The sequence below is a fragment of the Carassius auratus genome, unplaced genomic scaffold (genome assembly GCF_003368295.1).
Source record: "Carassius auratus strain Wakin unplaced genomic scaffold, ASM336829v1 scaf_tig00000254, whole genome shotgun sequence".
In the NCBI taxonomy this organism is placed as follows: Eukaryota; Metazoa; Chordata; class Actinopteri; order Cypriniformes; family Cyprinidae; genus Carassius; species Carassius auratus.
This window is the reverse complement of record NW_020523286.1, coordinates 1861753-1881583: the sequence shown is the minus strand read 5'-3', so window position 1 is coordinate 1881583 and position 19831 is coordinate 1861753. Positions and strand designations below refer to the sequence as shown.

The following is a 19831-nucleotide window of genomic DNA, read 5'->3' as shown; positions in this document are numbered from 1 at the left end:
AATTACATTCTTTTAAAATCTTTTTAGGAAACAAATATAATAATAAAAATACAAAAAAAGAATACAATTGTACTTATTATACTTATACAATTAAATTGAATAGTTTTTAATAACCAACACACACACACACACACACACATATATATATATATATATATAATACAATTATATATATGTATAAATTATATATAAATGTATAAATTATATATAAATGTATAAATTATATATGTGTATCAAAGTTATACACACACACACATACACATAATTGGACTAAATTTGCCATACAGACTAGGCTAGCGCTCTGAAAAGCATACAAGTTAGTTATGTTGCACTGACCCCTGCTGGTCCTTTAAAACAGCGGATGGAAAGATATCTGTACATAAAAAATTTTTTTTGTGTGCAAATGTATCTATACAAATAATCGATTCACTAGAATAAATTATATTAAAATTAAATTACATTAAATCACATTAATTATATTTATCTAATTAGGTCTGTCTCATTATAATATTCATGAGTCCATGAGGCAGCACGCGATTGGCTGCTGCTCTGGGTCAGAGTTCACATCCGCGTTAGCGCTGACGTTGTCCAAAGGAGGAAAATGGCGATGGGTTGCTTGTCAATGAGGGACACCGCGACTCCTGCAACATTAACCTGCAAAAGACGAGGTGCTACAATGGTCCCCGCGTCGTCTGGTGGGTTCAGCAGAAGCGCTCTGTTTGTTTTATCCGTGGCGTTAATGTTGCAGGCAGTTTTAGGAGACGGAAAGACTCTCGTTCTGCTGGACAATCCCAACATCAGAGACACTCATTCAATCTTCTTCCGCAGTTTAGCAGGTGAGCTATACCTAATCTGATATTTTCTTATAAAAACAGTTTAAATTATTACATTAGCATCTGAAAACGTCCTTAATATGTTCATATGTATAGAAGATTCACTTTGAGTGTATGTGTGAATCTGATTGCACATACAGACCTGCACAGACACAGAAAGGTATTGCATGATTCTTTGTAAATATTACATTCTTGTTCTCAGATCGTGGGTTTGACCTTGCCTTCAAAACTGCTGATGATCCTGGTCTCTCTTTGATCAAGTATGGCCAATTCCTCTATGACCATCTCATCATTTTCTCTCCATCAGTGGAAGGTGAGTCTTGTTATACTGAACACAGATTTCATGTCATGCTGCCATCTTATGTTTGAATATCCACGTTTACATGTTTCCAATGGAACAGATTTTGGGGGCAACATCAATGTAGAGACCATTACAGCCTTCATTGATGGTGGAGGAAATGTTCTCGTTGCTGCCAGCTCTGATATTGGTGAGTGTAGTATTGGTTTTTGCTTAGGTGCACACGTATTGGCCTGTTGACATTAATAATATCACTATGACTTTGACTCTGGCAGGTGATCCTCTGAGAGAGCTAGGCAGTGAATGTGGGATTGAATTTGATGAGGAGAAAACTGCTGTTATTGATCACCATAACTATGACGTTTCTGATCCTGGTGAGGTAAGTAATGGACGGAGGAAAAAATGGTTGTTGATTTGGATGGATGCAGATCTGAATGTGAGCAATTTTAAAAAAGGGGCAGAATCTAAAGGAGCAGAAACTGTTTGTAATAAGAGCACAAAGAAGAATAATTATAAACTTATTTGTTTCTAGTAATCCTTAAAGAGAGTTCAAAAATGGAAAAAAAGATCATAACTTATTCACCCTTTTGTTGTTCCAAACCTGTATTTGTTTGTTTATTCTGTTGAACACAAAATATGGTATTTTGAAGAATATTGGTAACCAAATAGTTGCTGTTGGAATATTAGCCATTGACTTCCGTAGCATAGAAAAAATAGCCAGCAGCTGTTGTGTTACCAACATTCTTCAACACACCTTTATTTGGGTTTAACAGAACAAAGAAACAAATTTTTGACTGAACTATCCTTTTATATAAGAGTATAAATAATAGCAAATAACAATAGATGAACTTGACCTCCTGAATTAAAATGAATTTCCATTTCATGTTGAATCCATATAGTGTTTTATATTCTTCTACAACTTGTGTTTTAAAAACATTCTCTGTACATTTACACCATTTCAAATAATTGTTTGAAGCTTGGTCAGGTGCATTTAAGTTGTCTTTGTGTTCTTTTTTTTTTTTACAGCACACCCTGATTGTTGCAGACCCAGAGAATCTTCTTAAAGCCCCGACTATAGTTGGCAAGCCCACTGATAAACCGGTCCTGTTCAAAGGTGTTGGGTAAGTGGGCTCTTGACACCCTGATCTGTGCTTCTTTTGAAAAAAATATTGTTTAACAAATTAGGAATTGCCTTGCTTTTTCAGCATGGTGGCTGATCCAGATAACTCTCTGGTGCTGGACATTCTGACAGGATCTTCCACCTCTTACTCCTACTTCCCAGATCGCCCCGTCACGCAGGTAAATATTTCAAAGCTTTCAATGTACCAATGTGTTGTTTTGGTCTAATTAATTCACATTCACCTCAATCTCCATCTTGCTTTCTAGTATCCTCATGCAGTTGGAAAGAACACCCTCCTGATCGCTGGTCTCCAGGCAAGAAACAATGCACGTGTGGTTTTCAGCGGGTCACTGCACTTCTTCAGTGATGCTTTTTTCAACTCCCCTGTGCAGAAGGCTGCCCCTGGGTCAAAGAGGTCTGTTTTGTAACTGTGCATTCAGACATCAAAAATGCATTGTGGTATTAGGCTGAAATCATATGGATTCTTTTATGCTTGATCAGCTGTGAAGTTAGGTCATTTACAAAACTAACATTGACATGATGAAATATATACTCTCTATTTGTTCAGAGATGGTTTGATGCATGATGTTTTATATTCTTCTTAGGTATGAACAGACCGGTAACCAGGAGCTGGCTGAGGCCCTGTCTCGCTGGGTGTTTAAGGAGGCTGGTGTTCTGAGGGTTGGGGCTGTTACCCATCATCCAGTTGGAGAGAGCACTCCCCCTGCTGCCTACACCATCACGGACCTTGTGGTGAGACATTGCATATATTATTTATACAGGCATTTTAATCAATTTAACTGTTAACATGTGATTTGTGACTATTCTGAAGAATGTCTTGGTTAGTTTTTTTTGGCTAACTACTCCTGCTTGGATTGTCCCTACAGGAATACAGCATTGTGATTGAGATGTTGTCTGGTGGAAAGTGGGTGCCTTTTGATGGAGATGACATTCAGCTGGAATTTGTCAGAATTGATCCATTTGTTAGAACCTACCTCAAGAAAAATGGTGTGTTATTATGTTCTGTTTAATTAACATAAGTTCTCAAATGCATTCATGCTACTGTTCAAAGGTTTGGGGTCAGTGTTCAGCAAGGATGATTGGCCAATCACTGGACGGAAGCACTCGTCGGAAATGTAACGCAACTTTCCATAATCGCGAGCATTATCTTTCAAAATAAATGTAAAGACAGTTAATAATGTCCTTAGTTTTACCATCAGTTCAAGCTCGAAAGAGGGAACGGAGTTGTGTGACAGACACCGTGATGAAGCTCCTATGTGTTTGCAGTACACCGTTACTTGCGTGATGCACAAAACTCCACGTTTGAACAGTCAATAGCAAATACTTCAATGAATAACAAAACATACTTGCAGTAGCTGATTCAGAAGCGCCAGATTGTTGAGCAAAGTCAGAATTACCTCCTCTCCTAGGTTCATGAAACAGTCATCCATAAAATGCATGGCTGTTCTGTTTCTATTAGATTTTGTTCTTTGTCAGACAAAATAAAGTTAATTTGCTTTCTCCTAGATACACGCAGCATCTCCCTGACATGGCTGCTTCAACACTAACTGCGTTTACTGAAACCACGGCTTCTTTCTTTGTGTGAACAATTGGGCGGCATTAAGCAAATAATTCCACATACTGACATAGACATGTGGGGCAAGTTTGAATCATTCATTTTAGGGGGGCGTGGCAGAGTCTTTACTGTGATAAACAATATCTCTTTGGATTTTAGACTTTAGTCTTTGTAACTTTAAAGATCTTTATGCACCAAGAGCTTGTAACACTCCTGAGTGAAAGGAAAAATGTAAAGCGCATCATATGACCCCTTTAAACCTTTGAATGGTGGTGTATGTTAATAATAATGTATGCAACTAAAACATGTGACTGCTGGTTGCTTAGGTGGAAAATACAGTGTACAGTTCAAGCTTCCAGATGTTTATGGAGTTTTCCAGTTCAAAGTTGACTACAACAGACTTGGCTACACACACCTGTACTCTTCAACCCAGGTCATATTCAGAATTTATTGTAAAACTTACTCTTGCTCCAAAAATTCCAGATTCTTGATATATTTACTGATTCTTTTGTTATTCCACAGGTTTCTGTCCGCCCCTTGCAGCATACCCAATATGAGCGCTTCATCCCCTCTGCCTTTCCATATTATGCCAGTGCCTTCTCTATGATGGCAGGACTCTTTGTTTTCAGTGTCGTCTTTCTACATATGAGAGAAAAAGAGAAGTCTGATTAAAATGAGAATTAGTGAGGAGGAGTGCAAGAAAATGTAAAAACAAAAATGGTGTTTAGACCTCTGGCTGTCAGAAATAGAAATATGATGGTATGGGGTCTGTTTGGTAAGTTGGAGGTTGTTCAACGTTTGTACAATTTTTTTTTTTTTTTTTTTTTTTTAAGGGGGTTGAGTAGTTTAACAATATGTTTTGGTTTTCTGGTTTGCCAACTGGTCATTTAAAGTGATTTGGGACATGCGTCATTTTTTATTTGTACAAAATGCAAATTGAATTGGTTTTTATGATACATGCACTGATGTTTTGGCTCTTGCTATGAAAATTTCATTTTGAAATTTACCATTTGTAAAAAGAGGAATGGATTCTCAAAATGTGGTTGAAATACATGAAAACAGTAAAGTTTTAACATTCCACCACTAAACCTTTTGTCCTCTTTGTTATTCAGTTGCATCAAATTTGAAAATGTCTGATTTTATTCATGATGCTTTTAGCCGTTGTAAATGTAGTTTATACAGAACTAAGTTTCTTGAAGGCCACCTGTTAAATGTAGATTTAACACAGAATAGAATAACGTTAGTCATTTAATCTATATATTTTTGTTGTATTTTTAATACTTGTTTTATTAACGCAATAACGAACGTTCAAGACAGTGATTTTTATTTTTATTCGTTCAAAACAAAAGGTGCGTCCCAAATCGCGCACTTCCGCACTATTCTATGTCGTTTTGTAGTATAATGCGTGTAGGGTTCACTGAAAATTCCAAAAAGAAAAAGTGCATTTAAAATACCCGGATATTGCACTTAAATAACCGAAAGACAAACGAAGTGAGGAATTTTCGGGAATTTTGGACACCTCATGCACTTACCTGTCGCACTGAAGGGGCTATCAGACTCTGATTTATAAATTACAAAATAACCGTATATAAATAATTCATAATCTACGTGGTTGAGTACTGTGAATAAGTACGTGGTGTATAAGTGCACAGTGTATAATCATAGACAGTAAAAGAAATAAAAGTGTATAATGCGTAATTTGGACGCAGACGAATGACGTAGAATTCAACCACATCAGTTGTAGTACTTACTTAGGGACTTACTAGCAGCTTGCTTTCTTAAAACAGACTGCTTTTTCCAAAATAAAATTTGAACTATGACAGTTTATAATTCATGTTTTTAAACTAAACTTGAAAATTTCTTTGAGAAAATGTTAACCACAGAGCTTATTGCGGAAACCCATGGCGAATACAGGGCTGTCCTACAAATTGACGTCATCACTAAACAGCTCGTGGCCTGTGAACACAAACGCGAGTCGGGAGCGCGCGTCAGCTGACATCCGCTGAGAGAGCACGGCCAGACATGGATCAACTCAAAGTCAAAGACCGGATCCTCGAAAACATCTCTCTCTCCGTCAAGAAGGTAAGAAACCTCTATACATGCAGCGAGGGTGTGTAGCAACCTTCTCTAGTTTATAATTTCACGGATAGTTTGAGGTTTTTGCGGTTTACGCTATCAAAATAGTTGGGCCTCCCCCCTCCTGCTGTTTTGAAGACAAACGCCTTGACATCTTAAGAAATAACATCCAGTGTTTCCTTATAAGTCAAGATTGAATAAATACAAAGTGATAATACTATAGTGAGTTATTATAGGTTATATTTGGTACTCATAGCGTAGTTGATACCTGTTTATTAGTAAAATACCATGCAAAAGAAAACTCATTTTAGGCGTGAGTCAAGTAAACACCGTTTACAGCATCATGAACACATCAAACAGCGACATGATGCCCCTGTAAACAAGTCTTGTTATTAAACGAGATCCTATAAATAGGGGAAACAGAGCTTACTTCTTATTTTATGGGGCCATCCCAGGACATCTGTCTTTGTATGGTCTTTTTGTTCTGCAGTGACTGAATCTTTGCTGTTTTGCAACATCAGAAAGCTTGTTCTTTCTTTCTTTTTTCTTTTTCTGAGCGTTATTCTGAATATTAGCAGCTTGCACACCCTTGTTTCAGATTTGAGCTAATCAGGTGCTTGGCATTAGTATGTTCTCATGGTTTTGAGATGGACTTACCAAAAAGCTCTGCTTTCATCAGTGAACCACATAACTCTGAAAATTAATTTCTCATCAGAGGTTGCTGGAGTAGAATGAAAAGGATTGCTTGGAATGTCATGGCTGTGTGCACGTCAGAAATTTATCAGATAGGACATACATTTTTCATTCACGTCCAAGTGGTTGCTTTCTCACATTTTTCATTAATCCGCAGTTGCAGAGTTATTTTGCTGCCTGTGAGGATGAGACACCAGCCATCAGGAATCACGACCGGGTTCTTCAGCGGCTGTGTGAACACCTGGATCATGCTCTGCTTTATGGGTTAGACAGACTGCACCAGAGCCTTTCAAAACTGAAACTCTTTTTAAGTAGACATTTGTAGGGTTAACAATCTTCTCTTTTCTCTACATCTTGAAGGCTGCAGGATATCTCATCGGGTTACTGGGTACTCGTATTACACTTCACACGACGAGAGGCCGTCCGACAGATTGATGAGCTTCAGCACATAGCTACCAATCTTGGCAGAAGTAAGATCAAACCTTTGCCATCTATGATGACTTGTTGATGTGCTTTATAATTGTTGAAAAGTGCATTACCATTCAGAAGTTTTAGAGACAGTAAGATATTCAAGTAAATATATTTATAACGTTACAAAAATTTAAATTTCAAATAAGTGCTGTATTTTTTTAACTTTCCATTTATCAAATAATCTTGAAAAGGTTATCACAGATTCAGCAAAAATATTAAGCAGCACAACTGTTTTTAGCATTGATGATAAGAAACATCTTACTGACCTCAAACTTTTGAAATATGAAGTATTAGATGAAGATATATGAGATTTATATGAAGATATATTCAGATGCTGAATATTGTGGCACTGTGTGGACTTTTTCACCTAATGTTGTTCCACAGGTCGTGCCTGGCTCTACTTAGCACTCAGTGAAAGTTCTTTAGAAAGCTACCTCCGACTCTTTCAGGAGAATCAAGGACTGCTCCAGAAATACTATTACAAGTGAGTGACTTCGAAATAATAGATATTGTTGTTCTTCTGTGGTTTCTGACCACAGAAAGTAGCTTCCTTACAGCAGTCATCTGATTTATGTGATGTGTGAAAACGGTTCCCTCCTTTACAGAAATGCGCTGGTTTGCAGTCATGACCATCTCACACTGTTTCTTACGCTTGTCTCTGGCCTGGAGTTCATTCGCTTCGACCTGGAATTGGTAAGACTCTTCATTGATTTCTCCTGTCTAGAATTGTGTTTCTTAGACCTGATGTGTCTCTCATACAGGACATATCTTAGTGCCAAACTACTGATTTCTTTTAACAAGCTGTTTCAAAGATGAGAAAGTGTGTTATTAAGGTGCTCTGACTGGTCAAAAAGTTGTTTTAGTCAATATTGCCCTCAGGAGTTGATTTAAATAGCCCTGCTATGTGATTTAAAAATTCTTAACACATAGGTATGAATATCCCATGTTGTCTCTCAATGTAAGGCATTAATAATTATGTCTGTATAATAATTATAAAGTATCTAGCAAAACTATTTAATGGTTATAGATGGAGTATTGAGAGCAATATAGACTTAGTAAAGTTATTTATATCAAATAGTCATTTAAAATATAAAAATACTGCTCTTCCATTACTACATTTTATACTATTCGATATCTTCCTTAACTGAGGACTTTAATATTTCCATTGTCTAATCCTTTATTTTTTCATTTGTGACAGGATGTCCCATATCTGGATGTTGCTCCTTACATGCCAGAATACTACAAACCCCACAATCTGTTGGATTTTGAGGAGAGGTTGCCAAGCTCTGATAGCCTGTCTCTGCACTCTTTCACATCCCTCACCTCCACTAACCTTGAGTGGGACGACAGCGCTATCGCCCCATCCAGTGAAGGTGAGCTGCTTGGTTTTAGTTCACCGTTTTTATTCCTCCATTTCTCTGTCTATTACTATTCCAGCTTCTGGTTGTTATTTTCACATGTTTATATATTTCACTTTTCTACTTTCTTTTTCAAATTGGCATATTTAACTTGATATCATTGATTATTCTGTAGCAAGATGGCTGTATTCTTTGTTAAAGATTCTTTGTTTATCTAAAAGATAATGACACTAAGTGTTCAGAATTCATGATCATACATCAATGCTTTCATTTCATTCAGTGACGCATCTCACTGCTCATTATGTCACAATGGCTCTTTTAGTTGTTATTATCTATTAGTTCCACATATGCCAAGTTTCACATTCACTTTATATCTCTTTCAGTTTCTGTTCTTCTTTCATTCACTTCATCATTCTTTCCTGCCTATTGATGATCTTATTTCTCCTTTTTTTAGATTATGATTTTGGTGACATCTTCCCTGTGTTGCAGTCATTGCCAAGTGCAGACTGGGAAGGTGGGACATGGTTATTTCCCCCCTCCCCAATTTAACATTTGTAACCCCAACCGATCCATTGGTACAAACCTACTAACCTGCATCGCATGGCCATTTCACTCAGTCTATGTTTGTTTTTTCATGCACAGAAGGCAGTGTGCTTGTGATGAGTTACTGGTGACTATGGTCTGTATTAGACTGAACCGAACCAAACCCTCTGCTAATGCAGGGTTTGCATGGGATGATACTAAAACATACACAGTGCCTGATGCAGCTGGAACTTGCTGTTTGTTGTCTGGTTGTGTTTCCTGCGCTGGTGGGGCAGCTGGATTGCATTTTTGTTGCTTTCAAAGCTTTACATCCAGTGGCAAATATTCCTCACCTAATATTTATTAAAGGATGACTAATAAAGAGTCTTTAAAATATAGACTTATTTTTGCTTGAATGATATAAAAGTATTCTCTGTAGGGCTGACAAAAGTCATGTAATAACTTTATAGATTAATTTAAATTTTAATGAATTAACTTCAGAAACGATACATGCAGTACTTAATGAAGCATTTATTATGCAAAATTGTTCAATTTCTTTCCAAAAAAACAGCTGGAATAGTCAGAACCATTGCATATGCTTCTGTCTTCAAAATAGCATTATTGTCACGTGTGTGGATATATATATATATATATATATATATATATATATATATATATATATATATGTATGTATGTACTACTCCTTAAAAATTTGATGTCTCTAAGATTTGTTTAAAAGAAATGAACAGTTTTATTCAGCAAGAAAGTATTAAATTGATTAATAGTGACAAAGATTTACATATTGTTACAGAAGGTTTCTATTCTTCAAAGAGTCCTTAAAAATGTCATGTTTTCCATAAAAATGTTAGGCAAAAAGTTGTCCTACAGGGTTTTAAAATGCATTTATATATAATTTCATATATATAAATTTCATTTCTGGATATGCATTACAAAACTAAATACTTGGAAACTGATGTTCAGATATTTAGAGGCAATTAGAAGGCAAAAAGGGGAAATTGAGACTGCCCTGTTTTTTCGATTATTTGCCAGTATTTTAGACGCATAAAATAATGAGATGGAAGTTGTTGGGAAGCTTAGTGTGTGTGTTTCAAAACCGCTTATGTTTGTTGAATGTCGCTGTGCTTTTGTCATGATTCAGTATCTGTCTAATACTTCTACAATGCGCTCCTAATACCTGCATGTCTAAGGGGTTTTCCCTTCTTGCTCTTATTTTCTGACAGAGGGAGACTTGACCGATCCAGTCAGCGGGCCCCGCTCCTCCGGATCAGACCCTCAGACTGTTGTCAGTGATAGTGTTGTAGTGAGGGCCACTGCAGGAACCATCAGAACCACATCTCTGTCACGAAGCCCTACGTTTCGGCACAATCCCTTCAATGAGGACTCAGACACTAACACTTCAGCTGACGTCACCCCAGTGCACATGGCTAGCCGTCATGCTTCCACAACAGGAGCGGATGCTGAGATCACCAACACTGAGCTGGAAGTCATTAGGTGTGTCTTCAGCATTAGATCTAATGCTTTAGGATTGGAGTAGCATATCAATCATCACACATTATTAGTTAAAATAAAATGTAGAACTTTTTTGTTTGTGTGTGCATTACAATTCTTCTGTTTTGGTTTGTAGGTCAACTTCCCAAAGGCTGTAGACAACAGCATTTAAAAAATAATGCTAAATAGTTTTTAACTTTTGATGGATGAATTAATTTTTCTGTTTGGTTTGTGTTACAGAATGGCAAGGCGCAGAAGGCCTGGTAAGAAACGACGGGGAAGAGGGTCGACAGACTCTGTGAGCAGCGAACAGAATGTCATCTCTCCAGACACGGCTGACACTGAGGAATGCCTTCAGATTGTAGTTGAGAGAGACATTGTAGTCAATAACAGTAATCTGGACAGTCGGGGTCATCTGGAGAGGTCAAATGGTCCAGACTCAGAGTCTGCAAGCAATGGGAGGCCAGAAGGAGAAGATGAAGACCCGGAGTCAGGGCTGAGGCTTCCTGAAATGACAGACACTTCTATGGACAGTGTGGGTGAACCCCTGCGTGATCTCATGGACAGACTGAACGGTCCTCTGGATGGAGAGCACTGGCAGAGGAGTGAAGGTGAGGAGGGAGAGGATGGAACTTGCACTAGTCAAGATGGACCGCCCCATCAGCGGCCCTTTCGAGAGGACTCGGGCGGTAAACCTCCAGACCCAAGTCGTAGCTTCTTGCAGGCCCCCCTTCCACCTGCGGACTTCTACTGCTTTACCTCACAGAGTCCAGACCCTGCTGCCTCGTGTGGTGGGCACAATGACTCTGCAGGGAATGGCGAGTCACAGGATGTTCCTGTTGGCGATGAAGATTTGGGAGAAGCAGAGAAACAAGCTACAGGGCAGGATCCCTCCATCCCCTTAGAGACGTCAGCTGAGGAGGAATGTAGTAAAGAAGAAGAAAAGCAGCAGGAGGAGGATAAAGACCATGCAGCACAGTGCTCCCATGCTGCAGAGTTTAAGTGAGATTGTATATTGTGTCGATAGAGCTAGAATCTCTCTCTGATTACATTCAAAGTGATTTATTATGAGGTTAAGGTATTTGTTTTTTGTTTGTTGTACAGGGTGGATAACAATCACCTTCTGCTGCTCATGATTCACGTTTTCAGGGAGAATGAAGAACAGCTCTTTAAGGTGAAACAGATTTAAGATTTAACATCACTGAATGAAACTTTTTGTTTACGTTGTGTCCATGTTGCAGTGTACTAGTGCAAGAGTTTGGAGACTGTGGAGATGTTTTATTTGTTTATTTTTAACAGAATTCTTTAATTAATAGAGATTGCATTTTTAGAGGTGCCATTGAACGCATTAATACAATATTTTAAATTGTTCTCGCATGTCCCCAGGGGTGTATGCAAAGTTATATCTCAAAATACCCCACAGATAATTTTTATAGCTTCCTGAAATTTCAATTTTTAGCAAAAATGCTCTGTTTATGTGTATGTCTCCTTTAAATGAAAATGAGCTGCTGCCCCCGCCTCCTTTCCAATGTTGCCAAGTTTGTGGTTTTCCCGCAGAATATGGCTACTTTAACTCTTTTGCCATAAGTTGATTTTCTTGTCCGCGGGAGGGTTTTGTTGTGGCAACCCTGTTCCCTTCTCAGACATGTGCGCTGCTTCAAGAGCTCATGCTCTCGTGTGTGTTACGGTGACCATGTTACTGACGTCACACATTGCTTCCAAATGCTATTTTTAACTAACACATTCCTATTCACAATCATTCTAATTTAGTGCTAACAGGCAGAGACAATGGAAGCTTTAGCAACAATAGCCTCACAGAGATTCAAGAAGCTCTATTGGAAAAACAAAATATGATGCATGATGCTTACTTTTGAGTCTGGACGTTTGCGCACAAAGCGTTGGTATTGATCCCACTTTCAGAAGCAATCTTTGCACAATTCCAGCACTAACCTAACCCTCGTTTGTGAGGTAGTCATGTCCGGTATAAAATGGTAGCATAAACATTTATTTTTTCGGGACATTTCCTTCGAAAATTAAATTTAACCACCGTGTAACAACAGTGCAGAGATCATCAAAAATGGGCATGACTTTCACAGGCTATGTCGTCATAGTCTGGAACTGCTCGTGTGGAGAGACTGTTTATGATTTTTTTTTTCATTATAAAACATTGAGTTAGTGGACTTTTACCATTATAGGCTGGTTGTTTTTACACTGCAGCCACACAACTGTGTTCAAACACCATATAAAAGTGATTTTTGCATTCTATAGCACCTTTAAAGAGAAATATTTTGTAATGTTATTGATGTCTTTGCTATCACTTTCCATGATCTTAATGCATCCTATCTGGAAAAACAAAAGAAAATTTTACTGACCCAAAAACTTTCAGTTGTAGTGTACATGTCATGTACAATGCTGTGCATGTATTTCAAAGCAGTTGTAATTACCTGTAGTTAAACATGATGTTATTGCTGTTCAATGTGCAATGTGAATAACACAAATATTCTAGAGAAATGTAAAGCTGCAAACTGGTGCTATCCTATTGATTGTTTTGCATTTGTGCATTTTCATTTCAGATGGTGAGAATGAGCACAGGCCACATGGAAGGAGATTTGGAGCCTCTGTTTCTGCTGTTGACGGACTGTTACATTTACCTCTTGCGAAAAGGTCAGCAAACCTTCAGTGGAAGAGCAGGACATTGTTTATACATCTGCAAATGTGCTTGTTTGCATTTGTTGTGTCCCATTGATTTTCAGGGGCAGCGGAGAAGCCTTATAGTGTTGAGGAGGCGGTATCTTATAATGAGCTGGACTACATCTCTGTGAGTAAATCACCTGAAGCCTAAACAATCAGTTTGACATGCTGCAAAGATTAGAGCCCTTGTTTGTGCCTTAGGTTGGACTTCACCAGCAGACTATCACTCTGGTGTGCACTAACAGAAGACGGCAGTTCCTTTTGGACACAGCCGACTCATCTCTGACTGTGTAAGCTTTTTAAATTAAAGTGTATCCCCATGAGGTTGATTTGTATGAATGTCTTTGAAGAGGATCTGTTCATGTTCTCTCCTCAGCTGGCTTCTGAATGTCCTGAAGGCGGCCTTGGAAAATGGCTGTAGGGAGCCTCCCTTCCCCTCTGTTCTCACTGACGCCACCATGGAGAAATTAGCTCTTTCTAAGTTTGTATGCCAAGAGACTCAGTGTGAGGTAAATAAGGGGAGATCTATCACCCTAAATAATTAATGAGAGTCTGGCAGACAGTGGTTCACTTTGATAATCTTGGTTCTTCATGCTGACTCTTTCTGAAAAGCATTTACAATTAAACCATTTACAACAATCATACAGTTTAGACCAGTGGCTCTCAACCAGGGGGTCTTCCAAGGGGGATGCAGAATGGCTTAAAATTAATAGATTACAATTTATATGAAGTATATTTTAAAGATTCCATATATATATATATACAAACATTTTTTTATATAGTAAATATATAATATATATGTATTTCCCCCCTCAGTAACTATACAATAAAATAAGAAAAACAAGTAGCTTTTTCATAATTATAGCAAATTTTGTGAACGCATATGAATTTTAAAGTAGGCAAAGTGCTTATGGAATTATTATTCTTATGCAGTATATTAACCCTTTGATTAATGATTATCTAAAGATTTGAAGATAAACTTAAATTTTTATGACAAATGTCTAAAAAAAAATGTCTTTGTTTCTGTTCAACCGACCTGTCTTTGAAAGCAAGACATTTCGAAAGTACTTGGTGCATCAAATAGTAAATTAAATACGCATGCTAGGACTTACATATACATTACATTTAGTAATTTTGCAGACACTTGTCCAAAACGACTTACAAATCAAAACAAAAGAGCAATATGCAAGTGCTGTGATGCTTGGTTAGTCTAACATCGTACATGCAGCAAGGTTGCTTTTTTTAATAAATAAAAAGAAAACATGTAGATAAAATAGAGAAAGCTCAAGATAGTCAATTTGTTTTTTAAATAAATAAACAGAAAACAAGTTGATTGCATAGAAAAAAATTAAAGAATGTCAGCATTTTTTTAAATAAAAAGCAAACAAGTCAAAAGAATAGATAAAAAAGAATAGAGAAAGTGAGTTTTAGGGGTTAATCATTTCATAATAATGAAAAAGAAAGCAAGTAGATGGATTAGAAAAGCAAGTGTCAGCGGTAAAATTTAATAAAAAGAAAACGAGTAAATCAAATAGAAATGGAAGAGTGCTAGTGTTAGAAGGTCAAGTCTAGATGGAAGAGATGTGTTTTTAGCTGTTTCTTGAAGATGGCTAAGACTCATCTGCTCTGAGTTGGGCTAGTCCTTCCACCAGCAGGGAACAGTTAAGATGAAAGTCAGTGAAAGTGGTTTTGTGCCTCACTCACAGAACGCAAGTGTCTGGAGGACACATAAGTCTGAAGTAGTGAATTTACATACAAAAGGGGTGCAGATCCACTGGTGGGTTTGCAGACAAACATCAATGCCTTGAATTGTAAAGCAGATAATGGTAGCCAATGCAAATTGATGAACAGATGTGTGACGTGCATTTCTTTTCGGCTAGTTAAAGATTAATCTTGCAGCCACATTGTGGATTTAGTTGTAGATGTTTATAACTGGCTGAAAGACCTGAAAAGAGAGCATTGCAATAGTCCAGTCTAAACAGAACAAGAACTTGAACAAGGAGTTGTGTAGCATGTTCTGAAAGAAAGGGTCTGATTTTTATAATGTTGTCTAACGCAGATCTGTCCTGCTGACCTTGTGCTAAATGTATTCATGTAGTTATCAGAGTTAAGCATCCGCCTGTATTCTCTGGTTCACTGGGAGGACCCAATGGATGCAGTGGTGGCTTCACCAACATCTCCGTCCGGCTCCAGAGAATCCAGTAGCGCTAAAGAGGGGGCACTGTTGTACCGCGCTGGGAGCACTTATTTGGGGAAGGAAGTGTGGAAAAGCTGTTACTTGGTTCTCAGGTAAAAAAAGGGTTTGGTTCTTTAAGCTATTCAACAGCTAGCTGTTTATGTCCTGAATCTAAATCACCTGTTCACCTGGCAGCAACGGCATCCTGTATCAGTATGCAGAGAGGACCGATGTTACACCTTTGATGTCTGTTACCATGGGGTAAGATTAGATTTCACCTTTATAAACTTAATGTAAATGTGCTTTTCAGTTTGAAAGATGCCCAAACAATTACTATATTTGAATGTGATTGCATTTATGTTCTAGGGGAGGGCACTGTGGAGGCTGTAGGCGGTCAAACAGCTCAGAGAAGCCTCATGCTTTTCAAGTGATTCTGACAGAACGTCCTCCATTAGAGCTCAGTGCAGAAAATGAACTGGAAATGGCCGACTGGATGCAGTTGCTCTGCCAATCTGTTTCTAAAGGGGTGAGCTGCAATTTTACACACATTAGCATTTTTTTTTGCAAGTTCTTACAAAGCATTTTTAGACCAGATCCCTGCAATTTTTAGGAAGTGTGATTAAATGCATCAAACTTTCCATTCAAATCTACTCTCTTTTTTTTCTGAGCTGGTGGTGTTTGAGCAAAATGTGGGAGTTTGCATTTTAAATGCTTTAAGAGTTACCACATGACAATGTGTTGTTGTTCCTCATCAGTTCCAGACATGCCATTTGCATTTTATGGCTGAAATACTAGCTCTGACTTCCAGAAACTAGCATTGACTCTTCTAGACTGTAAAAAGGGCCAAGAAATCTGAGTAATAATGTCTATTGTATTCCAGCCTATAGTGGATGTCGTAGATGTTTTCTTAGTACAGCCTGTCCAGAATTAACCAGAATGTTTCCCAGATGTTGACCACTATTGTGTGTTTGTGTTTCTCAGATTATTCCACAGGGAGTAGCTCCTGCACCCTGTATTCCGTGTTGCCTTGTACTCACAGACAGGAAGTTGCTCACATGTCACCAGGATTGCCAGACCAGTTTTTTCCGTTCTCTAGGAGCAGCTGATCTAAACGATGTCACAGCTGTTGGCCTGGAAGATGATAAAGAATACTGTGTCATTGTAAGAGTTCATTCAGATCGTTGTGCATCACATGTCTCTGGAAACAGATTTTTGCTGTTTAAAGTTTCTTTTCTCTCTTTTAAACAAGTACACTAATCACCCGTTCTGTCTGCAGGAATTTGCGGAAGATCGTGCTCAGTTTCTTCCACCCTGGGTTTTGTATTTTAGCGGATGTGAGGAGCGGGATCGGCTACTAGCAGAATTGAGTCAAGCTTGGGCTGCTGTTTACCAGGCAAGAAAACACTTCTTTTTTTTTTTTATGACATCTGTAGTTTAGTATGTAGCATAGGAAGCTCATAATCTTTGTTTCTGTACTTAAGTGCCAATCTAATCGAATGTTTATTTGAGCAGACACTTTTGTTGAACTTTATTCCCATAGTGGATTTCTAATAAAAGTCAGTTTAGTGTGCTAAAAATTTTTTTTTAATTAAATTAGCATATTAGAATGATTTCACAAAGATCATGTGGCACATACATTACTGCTAAATGGCTGCTAATCCTGTCAAAGGATTTAAAATGTATTTAAAATTTTAATTTAGCAACATTCCTGTTTTTACTGTATTCTTGATCAAATAATTGCAACCTTGGTGAGCATAAGAAACACCTTACAGACGGTCTTATCAATATTTATTTATTTATTCAATTGATCTACAGTATGAATTTCATCATATGTGTGTCCAGGTAAGCCTACCTCGTAAGCCGGTGTCAGACCCGCCAGTGCAGAAGAGATGTAGGGAAGCGCTGGAGCTGATGAAGAGTGCATGGCAGAGGAGTGACAGCCTACACCGAGGTCGATCAGAGAGAGAGCCATGGTGCTGATGACCTGTCCATCACTACAGTGAGCCCAGGATTAAACAAGACAGCATGGAGAAGTCAGCTCACCAGCAAACTTACTGTTTAAGTGGGAACAAGCAGACTCTGTGAGCTCTCCAGGCCAGAGGCGATATTGAATAACATGGGCTCATATTATTTTTATCTACCAGTAATGAGGCCTGACTTTGTTACACTTGCCTTGCAGAAATATTTAAGGAGTTATGATTAAGGCTTTGGCTTTTACAAGTGGAGGTCTGCAGCAGGAAATCAAAAAGACTGAGATCTAAGAGTTCTCTTGCATTACATGCGATCAGAATATATAGAGTGTAAATACATAGTAATAACTCAAAACCTTCCCTCCTTGTACAAAGTCTGTGGACAGATACTGTACATGCTTGTACTATATAAAGAGGTACAAACTGCTTTGTGAGCACTTGCGAAAGAGAATTCTAGTTATGTTTACACCATTGGTATTAGCTGGCTGCTTTAAGATAACTATTTGACAGTAATGGTTTGCATGGCAGCTTGGCACAGACATTCAAAACAGACAGAGAGAGAAAAAGGGGAATTGGACCAGGCTTAATTTACACATCTAATATCAGTCAGCACTGCTAACAGTGATGGTACGGTACCAGCATGTAATCGCTGTTGTTATATTAGACTGGAATCATTGAGATTGAGATACTGTAATAGGGTCACGCAATTCTAAATTATCATTAGTTGAATATATTAAGGCCTTTGCAACTAAAATGACAGTTTAGAAATGAAGGAGTTGATTACAGCAGAATTGCACAAGGTTCAGAATTGCACATTTTTAACTTTATTTTTAACTTTTTTTTTTTTTAAAGATAGGTTTGAGGGTTTTTCATTTTTTTAGCATTAAAATGATTTCCGATCATGCATAAGCAGTCAAAATGGTTTCGACTTTGATTTTTTTTTAATTTTTTATTTTTTTGTGAATGCAAGGCAATCAGGCATTAGTTTCATGTCAAACTCTTCAAAAGGTGTTATCAGCTTTTTTTTTTCTTTTCTTTTTTTTTTTTTTAAACACTGATCAACTGTATTTTAGCTTAAAGATCAAATCCATTCCCAGTTCCTCACTCAATGGTATAATATACCATTTCCAGTGTTTTAAGAATGTAGAGTGGTTTTAAAGAAAGCAGACTTGAGTAATGTGGATCTGTGAACGACTGTGATAAATGGAAGCAGAATCTCAGGTATGTTGAAGTTTGTTTCAGTCAACAGTGATTTTAAACAATACATTGCTGGACAATGATGGAATACAGTTGTTCATTAACAATTGAAACTTGCTTTTATGTTTTTTTGTTGTTGTTTTTTTAATGGAGTGACCTACAGTAGTCAGTTACTAATACTCTAATGTCTCAGATACACTAAATGCTGCATGTACACTTTGGATGATGTCATGACATGATAACAAATATATAAATAAAAATGACTTTTTTTTTTAAATGGTGAAAAAGCATGAATCGATACCTAATATTTGCATTTGTAGTGACACTGCATTTTGTAGTGACAACCTGTGGTCATTAACTGTGAATCTTTTTAAAACTGAATATTGTAAACTAGAACAATAAGTTCAGAGAAATAAGAATAAACTCTAAAATGATGCAAACAATCCCAAAAAAGGCATTTAAACAGACCATTTTAAATGGATGTTAAAGGGATAGTTCACTGCAAAATAAAACTTTGTCATTTACTCACCCTTATGTTGATCCAAACCTATACCAGACCAAAACTGAACAAATCAGTGCTAAAGAACTAAAAGTCCTCTTGTAGCTTCTTGTATAGTTTGTTTTCCACATGCAGAAACATTTGATCAAGTCCTACAGACTAAACAACCTAAATAGGTTATTTATTTCACAATATGAAGGTATCCAAATTCCAGCTTGTTTCACAGTGATTTTTTTTCCTCGACCTCTTTCTAAGGAAACCCTAAAATATGTAGTGCTACTTTCATTGCATGTGCAGAAACATTTAGATAGACCTGCAGAACCAGTGATAATGGGAAAACATAAAAAATGTTTTGATATAAAAATCATTCTGTATAATTTGGGCCCACATTTCCATTTATCTTCTTGCTTTCCTAATATATAGTGGTGAATTTCTCCCTTTAGGTGGCATTACTGCTTTTCCAGTCATCCTTGCCGTTGTACTCAATGGACAGAAGGTGCTCAGACCCTCCTCCCTGTCACTTTAACTGCCCAACCCCTTCTCTTTATTTCTCTCCCCTCTCTGTCTGCACTGCCGCAGTAAAATATTAACGCACCACAGAGATTGGGGGGATGGGGGAAATATCAAGCAAAAGGATCACATGGTACATATACAGAGAGAATTTTATTGACACCGTGCCAATTATTTGAACTCTAAATGTTTGTATGTCTCTTGAACCTCTTGCACTTGAGTAGCTGTGGCTCTCAGCCAAGCATGCAGCACTTAAGACTGACCCAGAAGTCTGCAAATACCATTCAGATTGCTAATGGCAGAGTTTAATTGCTGTTAAGTGCTAATGATTA

The 19831-nt window shown here is 37.6% G+C and overlaps 2 protein-coding genes across 3 annotated transcripts; both read left to right on the top strand.

Annotated features, from left to right (window-relative positions):
- Positions 1-546: 546 nt before the first annotated feature.
- Positions 547-4915, top strand: ddost (dolichyl-diphosphooligosaccharide--protein glycosyltransferase subunit (non-catalytic)). Its single transcript, XM_026241840.1, has 11 exons — positions 547-836; positions 1036-1146; positions 1235-1321; positions 1407-1510; positions 2158-2252; positions 2337-2430; positions 2518-2666; positions 2857-3004; positions 3139-3259; positions 4154-4260; positions 4350-4915. The coding sequence occupies exons 1-11, from the start codon at positions 602-604 to the stop codon at positions 4497-4499; spliced, it is 1401 nt and encodes a 466-aa protein (XP_026097625.1). The 5' UTR covers positions 547-601; the 3' UTR covers positions 4500-4915.
- Positions 4916-5777: 862 nt separating this feature from the next.
- Positions 5778-18762, top strand: plekhm2 (pleckstrin homology domain containing, family M (with RUN domain) member 2). Of its 2 annotated transcripts, XM_026241837.1 has the most exons (20): positions 5778-5909; positions 6754-6860; positions 6957-7066; positions 7452-7551; positions 7673-7760; positions 8266-8440; positions 8880-8939; positions 10189-10459; positions 10697-11458; positions 11561-11630; positions 13030-13120; positions 13210-13274; positions 13349-13437; positions 13524-13656; positions 15246-15436; positions 15519-15584; positions 15690-15849; positions 16305-16484; positions 16600-16716; positions 17166-18762. In XM_026241837.1, exons 1-20 carry the CDS (start codon positions 5850-5852, stop codon positions 17301-17303), a joined length of 3033 nt encoding a protein of 1010 aa, XP_026097622.1. In that variant the 5' UTR covers positions 5778-5849; the 3' UTR covers positions 17304-18762. The 2 variants fall into 2 exon arrangements, with proteins under 2 accessions (XP_026097622.1, XP_026097623.1); XM_026241838.1 differs by lacking the exon at positions 8880-8939.
- Positions 18763-19831: the final 1069 nt, after the last annotated feature.